Genomic DNA, 16,013 nt, shown 5'->3' on the forward strand with positions numbered 1-16,013 from the left:
GAGAGCCGGCCACAATCAAACAAATGTGCTGAAGGATAGCTCTGAACGTGTGTGTGTGTGTGTGTGTGTGTGTGTGTGTGTGTGTGTGTGTGTGTGTGTGTGTGTGTGTGTGTGTGTGTGTGTGTGTGTGCGTGCGTGCGTGCGTAAAAGTGAGGCAGCGTGAGTGTAAGAGACATTTTATCTCACGTTGCTCTTATTTATCTCTATTTGGCCTATTATGTGCTCATGTGGTGGGCTGCTCACATTTCTCCTCCCACAGCAGGAGACATAAATAAACAGCTATAGACAATGATGAGATGATTTCGGGGGTGTGGTGTCAAACCTTGACCGTTTATGGCATTTATTGGACTCTTGTGTCTGAGTCTGCTGGCTGCATGGTGCGTGAGGGCGTTCACGCAACAGAAAAAAATGTCATATCAATGCAAAAATGAAAGTTGGTCGTTTGACATGATTCGAATTGCAAAAGTCATTATATTATGCAAAATAGTCTGATTTCACTTGTAATTAGAAATGACATTTTTTAAGCTCTTAATTGAGCAGTTTTAACTGTGACCCCGACAACACCACAGTGTCAAACTGATTCATTTCGGCAATTCTTGATAAAATCTTAATTTTCAGAGATGCCTCCTGATAAAAAAATCGACTCTCTCATTCTTCCCATTTCATTATAAGAAACCAAACAGTACTTATTGAACAGATGGCCCCTAGACAATTCAATTTGACAATTTAGAAATGACTGTAATGATGGAGGGGGGGAACCAGGACTGATGGGGAACATGAGGAGAGCTGGAACATCCTCACGTTCTGCAAGCTGCTCTTGGCTGTGCAGTTTTCATGCATGTGAGCGCACTGTGCAGTTTCACGGTTCTGTGAGCAACCATGCAAATTGTACTTAACGCATTTTTTAAAAATATGATTTTTGTTTTTGAGCAGTTATTTTGGACCGTTTGCAAATTTTTTGGACAGCGGGACACAGCACTGTTTAGCTGTAATCCTCATATTTATGTTGGATTCAGCACTTAGTCCCGCAAGATTTATGTAATGCATCTAATCAAAGCTAATTTCAAACCATCGGGCTGTAACAGAAAAATGTGCACAGCGGCTGCCAGGCTTTTTGGTGAGCTGAAACTTTCTTAAGCTCATAATCTGCCAGAGTTGATACTCTGAACGAGCACTTCCACTGCGCAACACAGTTGGTTCAGTTCTTAGGAGAAAATACAACATTTACATTCCACTGTGAATGTTCAAATGAAGTCGGGTTTTCAGTATGTTTTCAAAGCAGTTTCATTTAGAAACACCCCTGTACAATGTGGAAAATTAAAATACGCCTGCTCATTTGTCGGTGTTAATTAATTTGGCACATACGCACGAGAGTAAGCACGGCTAAATCTGCACACAAGTGCTGCAACTATTCATCAGATTGTTTCCTCGTCGTTGAGCTGTTGCACGTTTCTGTCACGTAATAATGAGACAAGTGTCTGTTTTATCTGATGAAGAAGGAAAGAAGATGGGATTCTGTTTCGTCGTGTTTTGAAGACAGATGCGGGCACATGTTCATCGCTGCGGCTCAAGTGACACCGCAGCTCACAGACGATAGATGTTCCAGCGCCGGCTCTCCTCTTCGCCCTGCCCTTTGTGGGCAAACTGCGTGGATTAAACGAATGTCCTCCCCTGAGTTGATGTTTGATACTCGTGAATACATTAATTGTCAGCGCTGAACACAGGCACACACACACCTACACACACATCGCGCACAGCTTCTGGCTAAGTGGCTGGGGCGGGACGCTGCGTGGGACGAGGCGGGGACAGCAGGCAGGCGGGCGGGCAGCGTGCTGGTCGGGTTGGTGGACAGCTGATTGTCCGTGTTATTAACAGTTTTTTGGGGGGATGGGGGTGGGGGGAGGGGCGTTCCTCCTCGCCTCGTAGACCACGCCTCCCTCACCTACTCGTTCTCTCCTGTTTGGCATCCCAGAGATGGTCCAAAGTGATTCCTCAGGGAAGAATAGAGCGCAAGTCACCCGAGCAGGAGCTGACGAGGAGCGGAGCCGCTGTTGCCCAGGACTGCCTCTTAATTGCGCGTAATCTTCCGTTTCATTCATCTGAGCAGCGGAGAAGACTTTGTAAATAAAGACACGGAGCTTAGGAGCGCGTTTCATCTGCTCGACTTTCTCTCTCACTGTGGACTGTTTGTTGCAGAAACTGACATTTTGCTCGTGTTTTTGTCAGTTGCACCTTGATCCGGGGGACTGTCGCCAACTCAGTGCAGCCTCTCATCCTGCGCTTCCCCTTTCATCGCGCTCACGTTGTTCATCTTCATAGCTGCCGCTTCCTCCTCTGTTTCTTGTGGAGTCGCTGACATGAGGTGCAGCTAACCCTGGATGCTGACAGCTCCCCTTTTCCTTCCACATGTCGCGTCTTTTGTTTACTTTGAGAAACACACGCGCAACTAAACGCCAAGTGAAATAGACCACGCCACTTTGCTCCTCTGACAGCGCGATCAAACAGACGCAAGAGGAGGGGAGGCAGGGGGAAAAAAAAGGAGGGAGCCAAGGAGAGGAGGATAGAGAGAGAGGAGAGAGAGTGAGAGAGAGATAGCGACGGTGTGAAGGTGCGTTTTGATGTTTGGCATCCACGAGAGCATCCAGAGGAGTGGGAGTAGTATGAAAGAAGAGCCCATGGTGGCCGGGATGAACGCGGTTCGGACATGGATGCAGGGCGCCGGAGTGCTGGACGCCAACACAGCCGCCCAGAGGTGAGCCCGAGGCGGCCTTGGCGCTGCGCTGACACCGGGGCGTGGAGACCGCGGGGAGAGAGCGCGTTAAGATCCGCCGAGTTAAAAGACGGAGCGGCTGTATCACTTGGGGCAGCACGCGTTCCCAGAGGACGTAGTTGTTGGATAACCACTGTTCCTGCTGGCTTTAGAAGTTTTTAGTTCGACATGATTAAATGCTGTCTGTGGCTCAAAGTGTTTGAACATATTTGTGGACGCAGAACAGAGGTTGAAAAAAGTACTTTTAGACTCGCAGCGTCTAGGCTGAGATTAACTTTGGTGTGAGCAAAGTGTGCTGTGACTGATTTTCTGCCCACTTCGGTGGTTGTTTCTCTTCTTGGTTGTGATAAAGCAGAGCAGGGACTGCGTGCACCCAGCCTTTCCTTCCAGCTTGAATTTACTCGGCTAGGTTTTCTTTAAAAATTAATACAGTTCTTTGCAATAGATGAAGTTGCTCAAGTTTAAAATATAAACAGCACACTTTTATCGACAGCAGCCCCGCCATCACGAAAGCAATTTGTCCCTCCAAATTATGCTTGTAATATAAATGAGTATATGTTTCAGGCCTGTAGCTCAATATTTTTCACTTATTTGGTTCATTATTGCTGATTCAACTGTAAAGGGCGCGTGTGCGCGTTAGAAAGAGCTTGTAATTAAATTATATGGAGGTACGAATTTTTGAACGGACAGCTCGTGCTTTTAAAGCAGATCTCTCTTTTGCTGCATTTGTGTTGAATGAATTTGTTTTAATTGCCGCTGTTGTGGATGCTGCTGGTTTGTGCTTGTGTCCGCAGCGGAGTGGGTCTTGCTCGGGCGCACTTCGAGAAGCAGCCGCCCTCCAACCTTCGCAAGTCCAACTTCTTCCACTTCGTGCTGGCTTTGTACGACAGACAGGGTCAGCCGGTGGAAATAGAGAGAACCACCTTCGTTGACTTTGTAGAGAAGGAAAAGGTGAGCTTGCACATGTCACAAAAATCACATATTTTCACCGTTTAGTCCATAATAAAATCTTTAAAATAAGCGCAATGTTTCGGTTTCAGCGGGCTGAACAAGGGCCTGTTCAGGCAAAGTGATAAATTACCAGACGTGTGTTAACAAAGTGGCCAGACGCACACAGCAGGGTTCATGAGTCCTGAAGGCTTCCCCGATGTGATTTTAAGATGTGGTTTCCTGAAAGACTTACACGCTTCTGATTATTTTAGCTTTTCTTTACAATTGCAAAACCTTCGAAATCAATTTGAGACGAATTTACTTAAAGGAGTAAATCACGTGCGTGGACACTTTTGTGCTCAGCTTGTAATATCAGATCAGGCTTTTCAGACACTTCACGTCTCTTTTCTGCAGGTGTTGCCATTTTTTTTTAACGAGCATCACTATCAGTGTTTGATACGTCGATTAAATGTAATATTAATCTGTTTGCAAGTGGCGTTCAAAGTGTTTTTCTTTAAATGTTTGTTTTATTCATCAGCGTTTAGTTTCCGCTTGTTTATCATTATTATTAGATTCAAACGTCCTTCTGCTGTTGGTCAGTGTTAATAAAACATTTTAATATTACGCTGCAATTTATTGGATATAGAAATTCTTATTATTTGTTAAATGTCTATAAACATTTTCCATTTCCAGCACAGGTTAATAAAGTTGTGAATATACCTATTTGTAAATAAGATAATAAGTTTAGTTTACAGAATATATTTAGACAAATGGCACAAAGGGAAGCTGCTACAAACAACCTTTCTTCTTTCTCTTGTGTGGATGATAGAAACGAAGTGATTTAAACACAGTTAGAGAGACGTAACATGTTGAGAATCTAAAAATATCAAGTTGTGGACGCGCAGTAAAAGTCCCAGGAGGAGATGGTTTGCTCGCTCTGACCGACTGTGTTTGGTTTAATTTTCATAGGAAACGACGGGGGAAAAGACCAACAATGGGATCCATTATAGACTTCAGCTCCTCTACAGTAACGGTGAGTTTAGTTTCCATAATTTTTATGGAGCAATAACAAAAGCAGCGAGGGAATGATACGTTAAACCAAAGTGTGGAAACTGAGGAAACAAAAGCTCTTTTCATTTTTGAGTGTTTTGTTATATGAATTTATTTTTTGTTCTTCCGGTGTTTTATCTGATTAGTGGAATGCTTCAAATGTTGTTATTTCTACATTATTACCACGAATTTCTAATAATTATAATATTTATTATTACAATTATTATTACTATTATTATTATATTTATTATTATTACTGTGCTTGCTGCTGCTGTCTTCTCCAGTCAAATTTAGCAGCAGTAAACAAAAGCAAAGCAGCAAAATGTAATGTTTCCCAGCCTCCCTTTTAACATTTATTTTCTAGTCTCTGTGCCTGGACTGAATAATTTAATTATATTGATTATAATTCAGAAAAACCTGCTGTGTGCGTTTTCACAATTAAGTCCTTAATAAATGTGTTTTGAGATAAAAATCAACAGGGGGAAGAGAAGTAAATTAAAATTTCAAGTTCCAAGCAAACTGACAGCATGCAACAAATACTGAGAGTCAGTAGTAACAGTTTGGACTCATTCGTTTTCCACACAGAGCCTCACAGGGAGGGTCAGAATGAGTAAAACGTGTGATCTGAAATATTGGCCATAATGCGGAAAGCTTTGCCGCAGATGTGATGTGAATGGTGCTACGTTTTGACTCTGTGTCTGTCCCTGCAGGCATCAGGACAGAGCAGGACTTGTATGTTCGTCTCATCGACTCAATGACTAAACAGGTAAGAGATCTGCATTAAACTACGGCTCCAAAAAATTAAACCGCATCAGTTCAGGTGCTTGTGTTGGTCTAAATGTTGCCCCCACCTACAACTGCCCCCCTCCCCCTCCTCCTCCTCCTCCTCCTCCTCCTCCTCCCCCACCTCCCCCCCACCCCACTGCATGCCTGTGTCTGAGACCCTCAACTTCAGCACAGCACAGCCGGCTTGATAAACGACCTGTCTTACCTGTGGAATACATTTACAGAGGCCCAGAAAAGTAGAGGACATGTGTCCTCATACTCTGCCTCTGCACAGCAGTCTGTAAGTGGGGATGGTGTGTGTTTTTATAACCATCAGGCAGTACATATATACAGTATGTGTGTGAGGCTGGGTGATTGCGCGCACATAGTGTGCGAATATCCCTGTGAGGTGCCGAGGCTGTTGTGTGTTAGTGTTTGAGAGAGACAGTGATGCATGCCAGCTCACTTTTTGAGGACCTTGACCCTCATTTCCTCAATGTGAAACAGAACAAACTCTCCCTGAGTGTGTTTTGGCCAATTCAATCACACAAAGAAATACAGAGCATCACATGTGGGCTGGCACACACTGAGGGAATTCTTCGTTTGGACGAATTAGACAATGAAGAAAATAAGCCGCTTCAACACTGTTTTGATATCAGGTCTTTTGTTTTGCCAATTCTGCCTCTAGTGCCATTAGGCTTGAAGAGAGTTTGCCTTAGAATGAAAGGAGTAGGAGGAGATGTTGTTTGTGCGAGTGCGTGTATTTTTGCATGTTTATTGGTGTGTGCGTGTGTGTGTGCACGCCTGTGTGTGTGTGTGTGTGTGTGTGTGTGTGTGTGTGTGTGTGTGTGTGTGTGTGTGTGCAGGGTGATCACAGCCCTGGAGAGCATGTTGAGAGGGGTTGGAGGGGTAACCAGACTAGATTTTTGGACGCTGTGCTGTATGGACCAGATGGTGCACTATACTCCAGTCTGGCAGTCCAACTGCTCACTGTACACAGCATATAAACATACGTGCACGCACAAACACATATGCACACACGGGAGCACACACACACACACACACACACACAAATGCTTTCCCTCTTACTGTCTCTGTCAGAACAGAGCGTTCCTGTTCAGGAGGACTGGATTCCCACGATACACACATTTGCCAGATAGACAACACTACTCCCAGATGAAAGACACACACACTTTTCTGTTTTTTATTTGCCCCTGCAGCGTGGCTCACTTTTTTTTTCTTTCAGCATGCCACATTTAAAAAAAAAAAAAAAAAGAAAAAAGAAATCACAGTTGTTTAAATTTTCTGTGATTTTTTTTCTTCATCCTTCAGGCAATTGTCTATGAGGGCCAGGATAAAAACCCAGAGATGTGTCGGGTCCTGTTGACCCACGAGATCATGTGCAGGTAAGACAAAATACACCCAGCAACATCTGCAGTTTGTTGGTCCGGCCAATGTTTCATACTTTGACTCGAGATGAGTGTTTTTCTCACATTGGAGGTGCCTTTGTTGGCGTAAAGAGGAAGCAAAGACGTGAAGAGCTCTGCTAAATTACAATAGGAATCTTAGCATTTTCCTCAAAGTGGGTTGGGGAGATGGGCCCTGGCCTATTTCTGTTGATAGGGATGTGCGTGTATGTTTCTGTGTATATGTGTGTGTGTGTGTGTGCATCCCTCTCATGTTCAGCTAATTAGGACAAGGAAAAGCTCATTACTCAAACCCATCCTCCTTAGTCTGTGTAATACATGCAGTTTGCTGTGTCCTGACAATGAGGTATGTGCAGAGGGGGACAGACTCGAATTACCCATAATATACACACATTCACACAAACACACACACACACACACACACACACACACACACACAGAGTCACATATACTAAAGCAAGCGCAGATCTCACAGGGCCATCACTACATTTACAATCAATAAAAGCATCATGCAGTGTGTGATTGTCCCTCGCAAACATTTAGAAATACATTTCGAGCTACGTGGAGAAAACTGACTGGTGGCAAAGTGTAGCCACTTCCTGGTTATCACACAAGGCAATTTAGACCACTTGTTTTCATATGCTGCAGGAAACGGTCGAGATCAGAAATCTGATCTGGCTCTCCAAGCCTCCTGTCCTGAGGGACTCAAGAAAGTAGGGGGGAGGGTCAATCTCTCTCCCCTTCTCTCACTCTCTTTTGTGTCTTTCTCCATCTCCTCCCTCTCTCACACACACGTACGGTAGATGCACACATGCAGTCAGACTCAGGTACACACAGACATGCATACTGTACGCACAGATGAGCAGACAGAGAAGAAAAGGTAGATGGGATGATACTTTTGGGGGGGGGACTGGGGGAGCGGGAGGGGAGGTTGTTTGACGGCACACGACACACTGTTACATTGTAGTGCAGTCAAATGATTCAGAAAGGACTCGTCACATCAGTATGCAACCCCCTTCTACCCAGCATGCACTACTCCCCGGGTCCAGTGGGACCACTCTGTGACCCACTTCTGAGAGAGAGAAAGAGCGAGAGAGAGAGGCGGGATAGAGGGAGGGGACGAGCACCGAGGAAAAATAGAGAACATAAGATGTCTGGTTGTGTGATGTCTGACAGAAATGGAGCTAACCTGAGCCCTGGAGGCTAATTCAAGTTTGTATCCAGCCCCATTCAAGCTCACTGCTTTTGCGCTTCTCCTCCAAACTTTTCCTAAAACCACCCTGCTGATCCCACCTACTGTAGCGCTAGAGCCCCAGTCTTACCTCGAGAAGCCCAACAGAAATCCAATCCACGCTGTTTCTTAAACTCCCCCAGAGTCCCACGCCCTTTTACTCTTTTCTCTTTCCTGTAGTGCTCATCTGACTTCCTCTCCCTCTGTGCTGTACCTTATCTTGCTTTTTCTGTTGTTCACATGTCTGTGACTAACTCCCCTTTGTTTCTGCACCCCCCCCCCTTCCCCACAATCTCCTCTTCTCTCACCTCCCTGCAGTCGATGCTGCGATAAGAAGAGTTGTGGCAACAGGAACGAGACCCCGTCAGACCCTGTCATCATCGACAGGTAAGCAGACTTTACCCTTTGACCTCAGCCGACATGATGCTGCACAGACGTAGCAAACACAGACACAGCAGGTATGACGGCGTGCGGGACACACAGGCCGCAAATGCTGCAGGAACACATTATAGATGCAAAAATCATCACAAAATTTAGAAGTAGGCTGATGAAAGCTGTTATTGACATTTGATTCGGCTGAGAAAATAAAACCTGCAGGCCAAATAAAAGCAGGCCACAGGTTGTTTAAATCTCAGAAACCATAATTGGCTGTGTAAGCAAAATGTGTAAAACAGCAGTAAATAATATTCCAGTGGTATGTGTGTGAAGTGGAGGAGCAATCACAGAGCAGTCGAGCTCTGCTTCAAGTGTGGTCAAACAGTGTTTGTGTGGTTGGGCTGATGACTTAGCTGATGAGCAGTTAGGGTTACAGCTACAGCCTGGTGCCTGTGTGCGTGTGTGTGTAAATCTCACTCTGGGGCTGAGCGTGGCACTGAAGCTTGTCTGCCACTTTTGACACCCACAGACACACTCCTGCACGCACATACACTTTTCTTTGAGTGTACACCTTTCTCCTGCCATCATAAACTATCTCTGACCGATGTAGCAGCTCGCACGATTTACGGTCAGTGGGGGAAGAAAGAAAAAGCCCTGTAGATTTACAGTCCGGCCTGCGCTGTGTGCGTGCATGTGGCGCACATGTGGACGTACAGTGTGAGAGAAACTATTTGTTTACACTGCAAATGTTGGAGCGTGCAGATTTAACACTGCACGGGCCGAAATGCGACTAAAAACTTAGCCGCCGAGGAGACTTCCCCCCAAAACATCACCATTTCTGACTGTATTCTTTGATCTATAACCTGTCCAAGCAACTGCATCACCAGGTAAAAAGAAGCGCATCGTGGGTTATTTAGGTTTTACGTCTGATTTGAATTTGTCACATTTGAGTGTATTTCTGTGTGTGTTAATGAGGCAGTGACCTGTGCTATCTGATGAACACAGCTGTCCTGTTCTCGCTGCTGCTCTGTCAAAAGCTACTCTTTACCTGTGTATGTATTTGTGTGTGTATTTATGTGTGTGAGTTTGTGTCTGTGTGCGCCACCCTCGTTCCGCTCCGGTGAAGCGGAAGGCCTCACCTCAGCGCTCCCTGAGACAGCTGCACCCCACCACGTGGCCTCAGACAACGCGCCTGCCCGTCACTCTGTGCAGTATTTCTGATTTTTGTTTTCACGTGTGCGAACTTGTTGGATTTCTCTTCGGTGCACTCTGTTGCTCTGTTTTTTGGGTTTTTTTTCTCTTTTTTTAAAGGCCGCCGCCCGGGCCCACTATAGTTAAACTTCGCCGTCAGTTTGCCGCAGTTTGAGCAGAGCCACCTTGGCAAAACAGGCTGAGCTGTGTTGTGAACAGCTTTCCCACACCGAGCATGTGTTGTGGTCGCTCGCTAGCGGTATTCCCCCGACGCCCGATGGCTCAGGTGTGAGGGCCACATTAACGAACAACAAATTAGAACAGGGGGAGGGAAAACAACAGCAATATCTCCGTTTTCCTCTCCAGCGAGCACTCTTTCTGGACAGGAAAATAGGTCAGGTGAGAGGAGAGAGATTGGGGGGGAGGTTGGCTTGTTTTAAAGGGGGAACTGAAGGGGAATAAGGAGAGGAGGGTTTATACGTTTGCTCATTTAGTACCAATATATTCTTGGCAGTTGTAATGATCAGGGATTCATAAACAAACAAACAACTGTGAGGGTGAAACTGACTCAATTACCATGACTTCCCCTCCTTCAAATTCATAAAGAAATACCATCAGCAGCCCCTCTCCACCCTTGAAGTTATTTAGTTCGTTAAATAAGGGCTCGTTAGCCCTCTGCTGTTTCGCAGAGATGATTAGATTTTACAGCCCTAATTAGCTGGGCTAGCTCTAACTCTTCTGGAAGAGTAATGGGTCTGATTGCCTAATTAGCTCTCTCTCGTTAAGATGGGAGAAACAGGCCACTGCAGCAAAACCGCAGGAATGAGAAAAAATAAAGTCAGCTAATGAGAAACTTATTTGATTGTTAGGAGAACAAATCTGGTACAGTGTGGATCGGCAGCGCTCTGGGTACTGTACTCGCTCACCGGGAGAATCTCTCTCGCCTCTCTCTTTATCTCGCCTCCTGTTGAAAAGAGAATTTGGGCTTTAAAGAATCTACAAGGAGCAATATGATACAGATTTTAATTATGAAGCGTATTAGGCTATGATAGCAAAAAAGCACTTTAACATCTTAGGTTTTTTACTGAACAAAACAAAACATCCCCCACAGTCTGTCCTCTTTTCATGCCGTTATGCCATTCACTTTTACAAGCAACGTTCTCGTCTCTGACTGACTCAGATCGGTTTCAAAGTCCATCGGCTCTGAATCAGTCAGTGCCAAAGATGAAGACAACACATGCTATATTTTATGTATTTAACCTCTGAGGTGGTGAGTTCAGAAATTGAGAGAGACCTTGGCCTGTCGTGTTGTGTCTGTGCTTGACACTGGGCAGGGGAAGCAGCTGAAAGGTGAGAGGCTCCTGTGCGCCTCTCAATGTCTTCCCCAGGGAAACATGTGTGGTCCACTTTAGCCTCTTACAGAGGCAGGATGATATGAGGGGAGCCCTTAACCCCCCCACCTCCACTTCCACCTCTCTCTCCATCACTCCTGGTTAACGTGGGGTTAATCATATGCAGCCACTGCTAGTCAGTCTATCATGTGCCTGAATGGGCCTCAGATCTCAAACACATTTCCATCTCTCCCATGAACACTCTTGTTATCTTTCTGCTTTTCTTAAATTCATCTTCACACAGAGCTGTTTTCATCAGTTTTCTTGCTGCATCCATATAATTGTGGACTAATCTCTCAACCCTCCTCGCTTTGGGGGTATGACTGTCCCTCCGGCCCCAAGTGTCCTCTCTTGCCTTCTACCACCTGTGTCCCGTGGCCCTTTCCAGCCTGTCCAGCTCCCCCAGGCCTGCCGCAGGGTGTCCCCCAGGCAGGGAGAGCCTCTCTGGAGGCGGGAGAGAAACTCTCTGTGACCAGAGATAAGGATCCACTGGATATCCCTGCATATCCCATGATTCCTCTTTCCAGTCACGGTGCAGTGAGGGGCGGGGGGTTGGGTGCGTGTCAAGTTTACATGCACAGACAATGTTATTTCAGGTTTATAGCTGTTTTGGAGTGTGTGCTTGTGTGTTTGCGTTTGCACACACTCCTGCAGCCTGCCGTTGATGTGGCCCATTTCCTTGCATGCGCGTCTGTGCTTGTGTATCCGCATCGATGTTGGTTATTTCCCCAGGAGTGTGTGTGTGTGTTGATAGAGGCCATTTCCTGCCGAGTGTGTGTGTGTGTGTGTGTGTGTGTGTGTGTGTGTGTGTTGAGTGAAGAATGTCGGGCAGGAAGTGCTCCTCCCGGGGAGGATGATGTCATGGCCGACAGTTTCCTGTTCTGTGAGCCAGTGAAACGTACTCTCAGCTTCATGGTGGGTAGTTAGCACTTGTGGACCTGGTTTTGATTCACCTCTGGCCTGCCTTAGGTCTACACCTGGCTTGGTTTTACACCAGTTAAACTCTGGGGCTAGCAGTGTTTTGAGGACTGCGTTTTCCAAGCCAATGCATTTTGCCTCATAGCTCGTTTGTCAGTCTCCCCCTCTTTGTCTCCCTCTCCAGTGTGGAACCCCCTCATTGTTTTGGTTGTTATGTTTGGATGCACTTCCTGGGGTGAGAGGTCATGTGTTGCCTTGGCTGGGCTAACGTGCGCTAGTGAATAATGTATGTCATTGACTTTATGTCAGCCCTGCCAGCCCCCCAAGCCGAGCCCACCCATGTTTAATTCATCCATCTCATTTGTGTGTGTGTGTGTTTGTGTGTGTGCATGTGTGTGTGTGTGTCTGAAATATGTGTGTTTGTGTGTCATTTAGAGGCCCAGTCTGCACCTGTCCAGCCATTAGCCCCCTTCTCATTTGCATTTGATGCTAATGTGGTTTACTGGCAGCGCCTTCCGTCCCCTCAGCTTAGTTTCACTTTCATATCCATGACTATGTGTTAGTGACAAGGTGGAAACACACTTACTGTACAGCTATGTTGCATGGTTCTGACTGTATCTGCTGATGTGCCTGATGTCTGAATGTTATTATTAATTTTTTTTCCCATATCCTGGCTCTGTCTTATTTGACACAGGATAATCATTGTTCCCTCTTTTCTACTTTTTTTCCCACAGTTGTCATCCTATTGTGTCTTTGGCCACCTATCGCTAGCTTTACATTTCCCTCTAAGACAAAGCGAAGCGAGAAACAGAGTCATGAGACCCCGAGGCCGACAGTATCTCTCTTTTGCTGTTTCTCCTCGGGGGGAAAAGAGATCTTCTCAGATTGTGCCTTGATTTTCGGCACAGCCCTTTTCTCTTTAGAAGATTTTTGTTTTTTCTCGTTGATGTGCTGTTTCTTTTGTGCCGTCTTGAAGCGGGGAGCTGTATAAGAAGTTATGGGAGGTTTTGAAAAGGACTGGCCCTGAGCTGGTTGTGGTGTTTGTGCAATGCTCAGGGGCAAAGAGGCAGAGTTGCTGGCTCATCGATATGCAGGCAGGACTCCCCTCCCTCAGGTGCCGGCTGCCTCGCAAATCTGTCTCACACACACACACACACACACACACACACATACACATAAGAGCACACACACGCGGACACAAATACAGCTCTCACCCTGAGATAAACTCATACACAGCACACAAATACATATGCAGACGCACGCATGCGCAGTTTTAAGAATCCACAGGCGTGCAAAAATGTAACACACACATACATACACACACATTGACCTGCAGCTCTCTGCATCTGTTTGGCTGTGTTCTTTTTTCCCTGCGGTGGTTCCCCCCCCCTCGGGGTTGGAGGAAGGCGCAGCCCCAGGGGACGGACGGCTGCGCTGATTGACAGCAGGGAGTTTGGAGGTCGAGGAGCTTCTAAAACAGCGCTGCCTCTTTCCCTCTCATCCAGACCTTTGACACTCTCACCCCCAACTACTGGCTCCCTTTCATTTGTGAACACCTCACGAAAAATTAACACATCGTTCTCAGAGTAAACACGGGTGTGTTTTCTATGATATGAAATATCAAATGAATGCAAGCTGTTTCTGTTTTGTGGTGAGGAAACATTGAGGAACACACTGGAAATAAGTACTTTTATTGCTTAAGTTTGTGTGTGTGTGTGTGTGTGTGTGTGTGTGTGTGTGTGTGTGCGTGTGTGTGTATTGCATTGTTGTGTTTTAATTCTTTCCCCAATAAACTAACTAACAGAGCTGCAATCACGCTTTATAGGTAGTTAAGCTAATGCTTCCCAGCTGAATACAGGTAACAAACAGTTTATTAGGGCACATAAACTCTACCTTACAAATGTCATAACAGTGAAAAGTTCTGGGCTTCATGACATGAGGAGTGTTTTGGCGAGAGCTACTGTAAATAGCGCTGCTGTAGCTCTGTTTTCTCTGCAAACTGCTTTGTCATTACTGCTTGACATTCCCTGCTTGACCTGGCCGCTCTCCTTGGCCGTTCCCTCTGTCTTTGTGTCAGTGTTTGTTCTGTCCCAGAATGAAGGGGTTTGGCCGGCCAGATCTGACCCAAATGAGTAGCGTCCTACTTCTCTGAGAGCTATTTAAGACATTTTTGGTGGACGGAGGAGCAGGACGGAGCGATAGAGATAGAAGGGGATTTAAATAGAATGATGATATATTTACCATATGAGAGGTCTCATGTATGGTGTGTGAGTGTGAGTGTGTGTGTGTGTGTTACTGCAAGTGAGGAAAGAGTAATGTTTTCCAGGATTCAGTCCGTGGCTGGCCCTAGAAGATGCACTCAATTTGCTTTTCAAATGAGGCGTGAAGAGCGCGAGTGTGCGCCTCTCGGTGTGATGCTATACATTCAGACATGCATGGCTATGTGTGTGCGGCGGGAGCAAGGCTTTGTTTTCTCAATGCTCTGATGTGTGTGGACAGTCTAGCGCATGGCCCACTAAGTGCTCTCTCACAGCCAATGTGCTACATGGCTGCCTGCGTTGCTCCTCGTAATTGAATAGACACACCAGCTCCTCTCAGTGAAGGATACTCAGGCCTCCTCTCCCGGCAGGCTGAGCCAATGTGTCATCGAGCAGTGCGGCTTCCAGCCGCCCTGATCTCAGCCCTCGCAGATGATTCATTGTTTACTGATTATTTCTGCTAAGTGACAACACAGACTGCGTGTCTCATGCCAGCTCCATATACCCCCCCCCCCCACCTGGCGTCTCATTTCCCATCAGCCTCTTTCCGTCCCATCCCCTCTTCTGACGCTGTACCTCAGCGCTCGTAGCCCAGGATGTGGGTCCAGGTGTCCAGGATGAGTGCTGGTGACCTGCTGTGCCCGAGCAAGACGTATAGTCTGTTGATTGTTTTCCATCAATCTGTCCAGGAAGAATGGATCGCTGGCCAGGCGCTGTGAGCAGCGCTCTCAGTTTCACACGCCACAATGGAAGGAAAACCTGCACGGCATGGGGGAGACAGGGAGGGAGAGATATGGAGTGTGATAGTGGTGGTGGGACTCTGCAACATAGGAATGATCCTTTTAATATATCGTGATTATTCTATGTGAAATTTTCCCTTTTGTTCTGCAGAAACTGAATTTTCTTTAAGAACAAAACAAAACAAAAAACAAAAAACGCCTATATAGACTATTTAGTAACCGCATCATTATTTCCAAGTTCACCCTTTTCATATGTGCTGTTGTGTATGAGTTTTGTGACATTGAGCTTGACTAATTTGAGTTGGAATGTTAAGAGACAAAAGGAAATCTTCAAGGGAGTGTCTCTGCTGTAATTAAACGTAAAGCGGCAACGTCAACATGCAGACAATTATGGTCAACAGCATTGTTCGATCAAAGGGATGATATATTCTTACGTTCCTAATATATTCTTTTTGCATTGCATTAATCATCAACAAATGAGACCCAAGCACATGTCACTGTTCCACTTCAAAAAGCCGAGCCGAATTTAAAGGCCTTTGTTTGTGTTTATGTAACTGATGAGGGGAGACAAAGTAAGGCGTAGGCAATCGACTGAGACACTTTGTTGTTTTACACCGCGTCGCCCCCTTTGTGTGTGTGCTGCTCACGTTGTTTGTTTGTTTACCGAGTGGCTTGACCTCGCTGGGAGGAATGTTGACTCATTTCCTTTTCTTCTGCGTCTCCTTCTGTGTGTGCCGCTCTGATTTTTCTCCATCCATGTGTCTCTCTTCTTCATCTCTCTTTTCTCTCCCTATCTGCCCCTTCCGTCTATGTGTCTTCTTCTTTGGTCCTCCCACTCAAAACTCCAGATTTAACTCTGAAGGTTTTTTGGTTAATCACACTTGGAATCTTCCCCGCGTTTGAACGCTCTTTCCTCGGCAGCACGTTCTTCCTCGATCTCAGCGTGCGGCGCGGGAGACAGTCACGC

At 46.0% G+C, this 16,013-nt stretch overlaps 1 protein-coding gene across 3 annotated transcripts in view; it reads left to right on the forward strand.

Moving 5' to 3' along the window:
* The first annotated feature begins 1,973 nt into the window (after nucleotides 1-1,973).
* Nucleotides 1,974-16,013, forward strand: part of LOC143325755 (transcription factor COE1-like) — a 55,591-nt gene continuing 41,551 nt past the window's right edge. For 2 of the 3 annotated variants that reach the window (XM_076739055.1, XM_076739056.1), the window contains exons 1-6: nucleotides 1,990-2,752; nucleotides 3,565-3,721; nucleotides 4,670-4,733; nucleotides 5,461-5,516; nucleotides 6,848-6,921; nucleotides 8,492-8,560. In XM_076739055.1, coding sequence (XP_076595170.1) covers nucleotides 2,619-2,752; nucleotides 3,565-3,721; nucleotides 4,670-4,733; nucleotides 5,461-5,516; nucleotides 6,848-6,921; nucleotides 8,492-8,560 — 554 coding nt within the window. In that variant the 5' untranslated portion in view covers nucleotides 1,990-2,618. Of the gene's footprint in view, nucleotides 2,753-3,564; nucleotides 3,722-4,669; nucleotides 4,734-5,460; nucleotides 5,517-6,847; nucleotides 6,922-8,491; nucleotides 8,561-16,013 lie in introns of all 3 variants that reach the window. The other variant, XM_076739054.1, reaches the window with a different exon arrangement.

Source organism: Chaetodon auriga, chromosome 9, assembly GCF_051107435.1.
Source record: "Chaetodon auriga isolate fChaAug3 chromosome 9, fChaAug3.hap1, whole genome shotgun sequence".
Taxonomy (NCBI): domain Eukaryota; kingdom Metazoa; phylum Chordata; class Actinopteri; order Chaetodontiformes; family Chaetodontidae; genus Chaetodon; species Chaetodon auriga.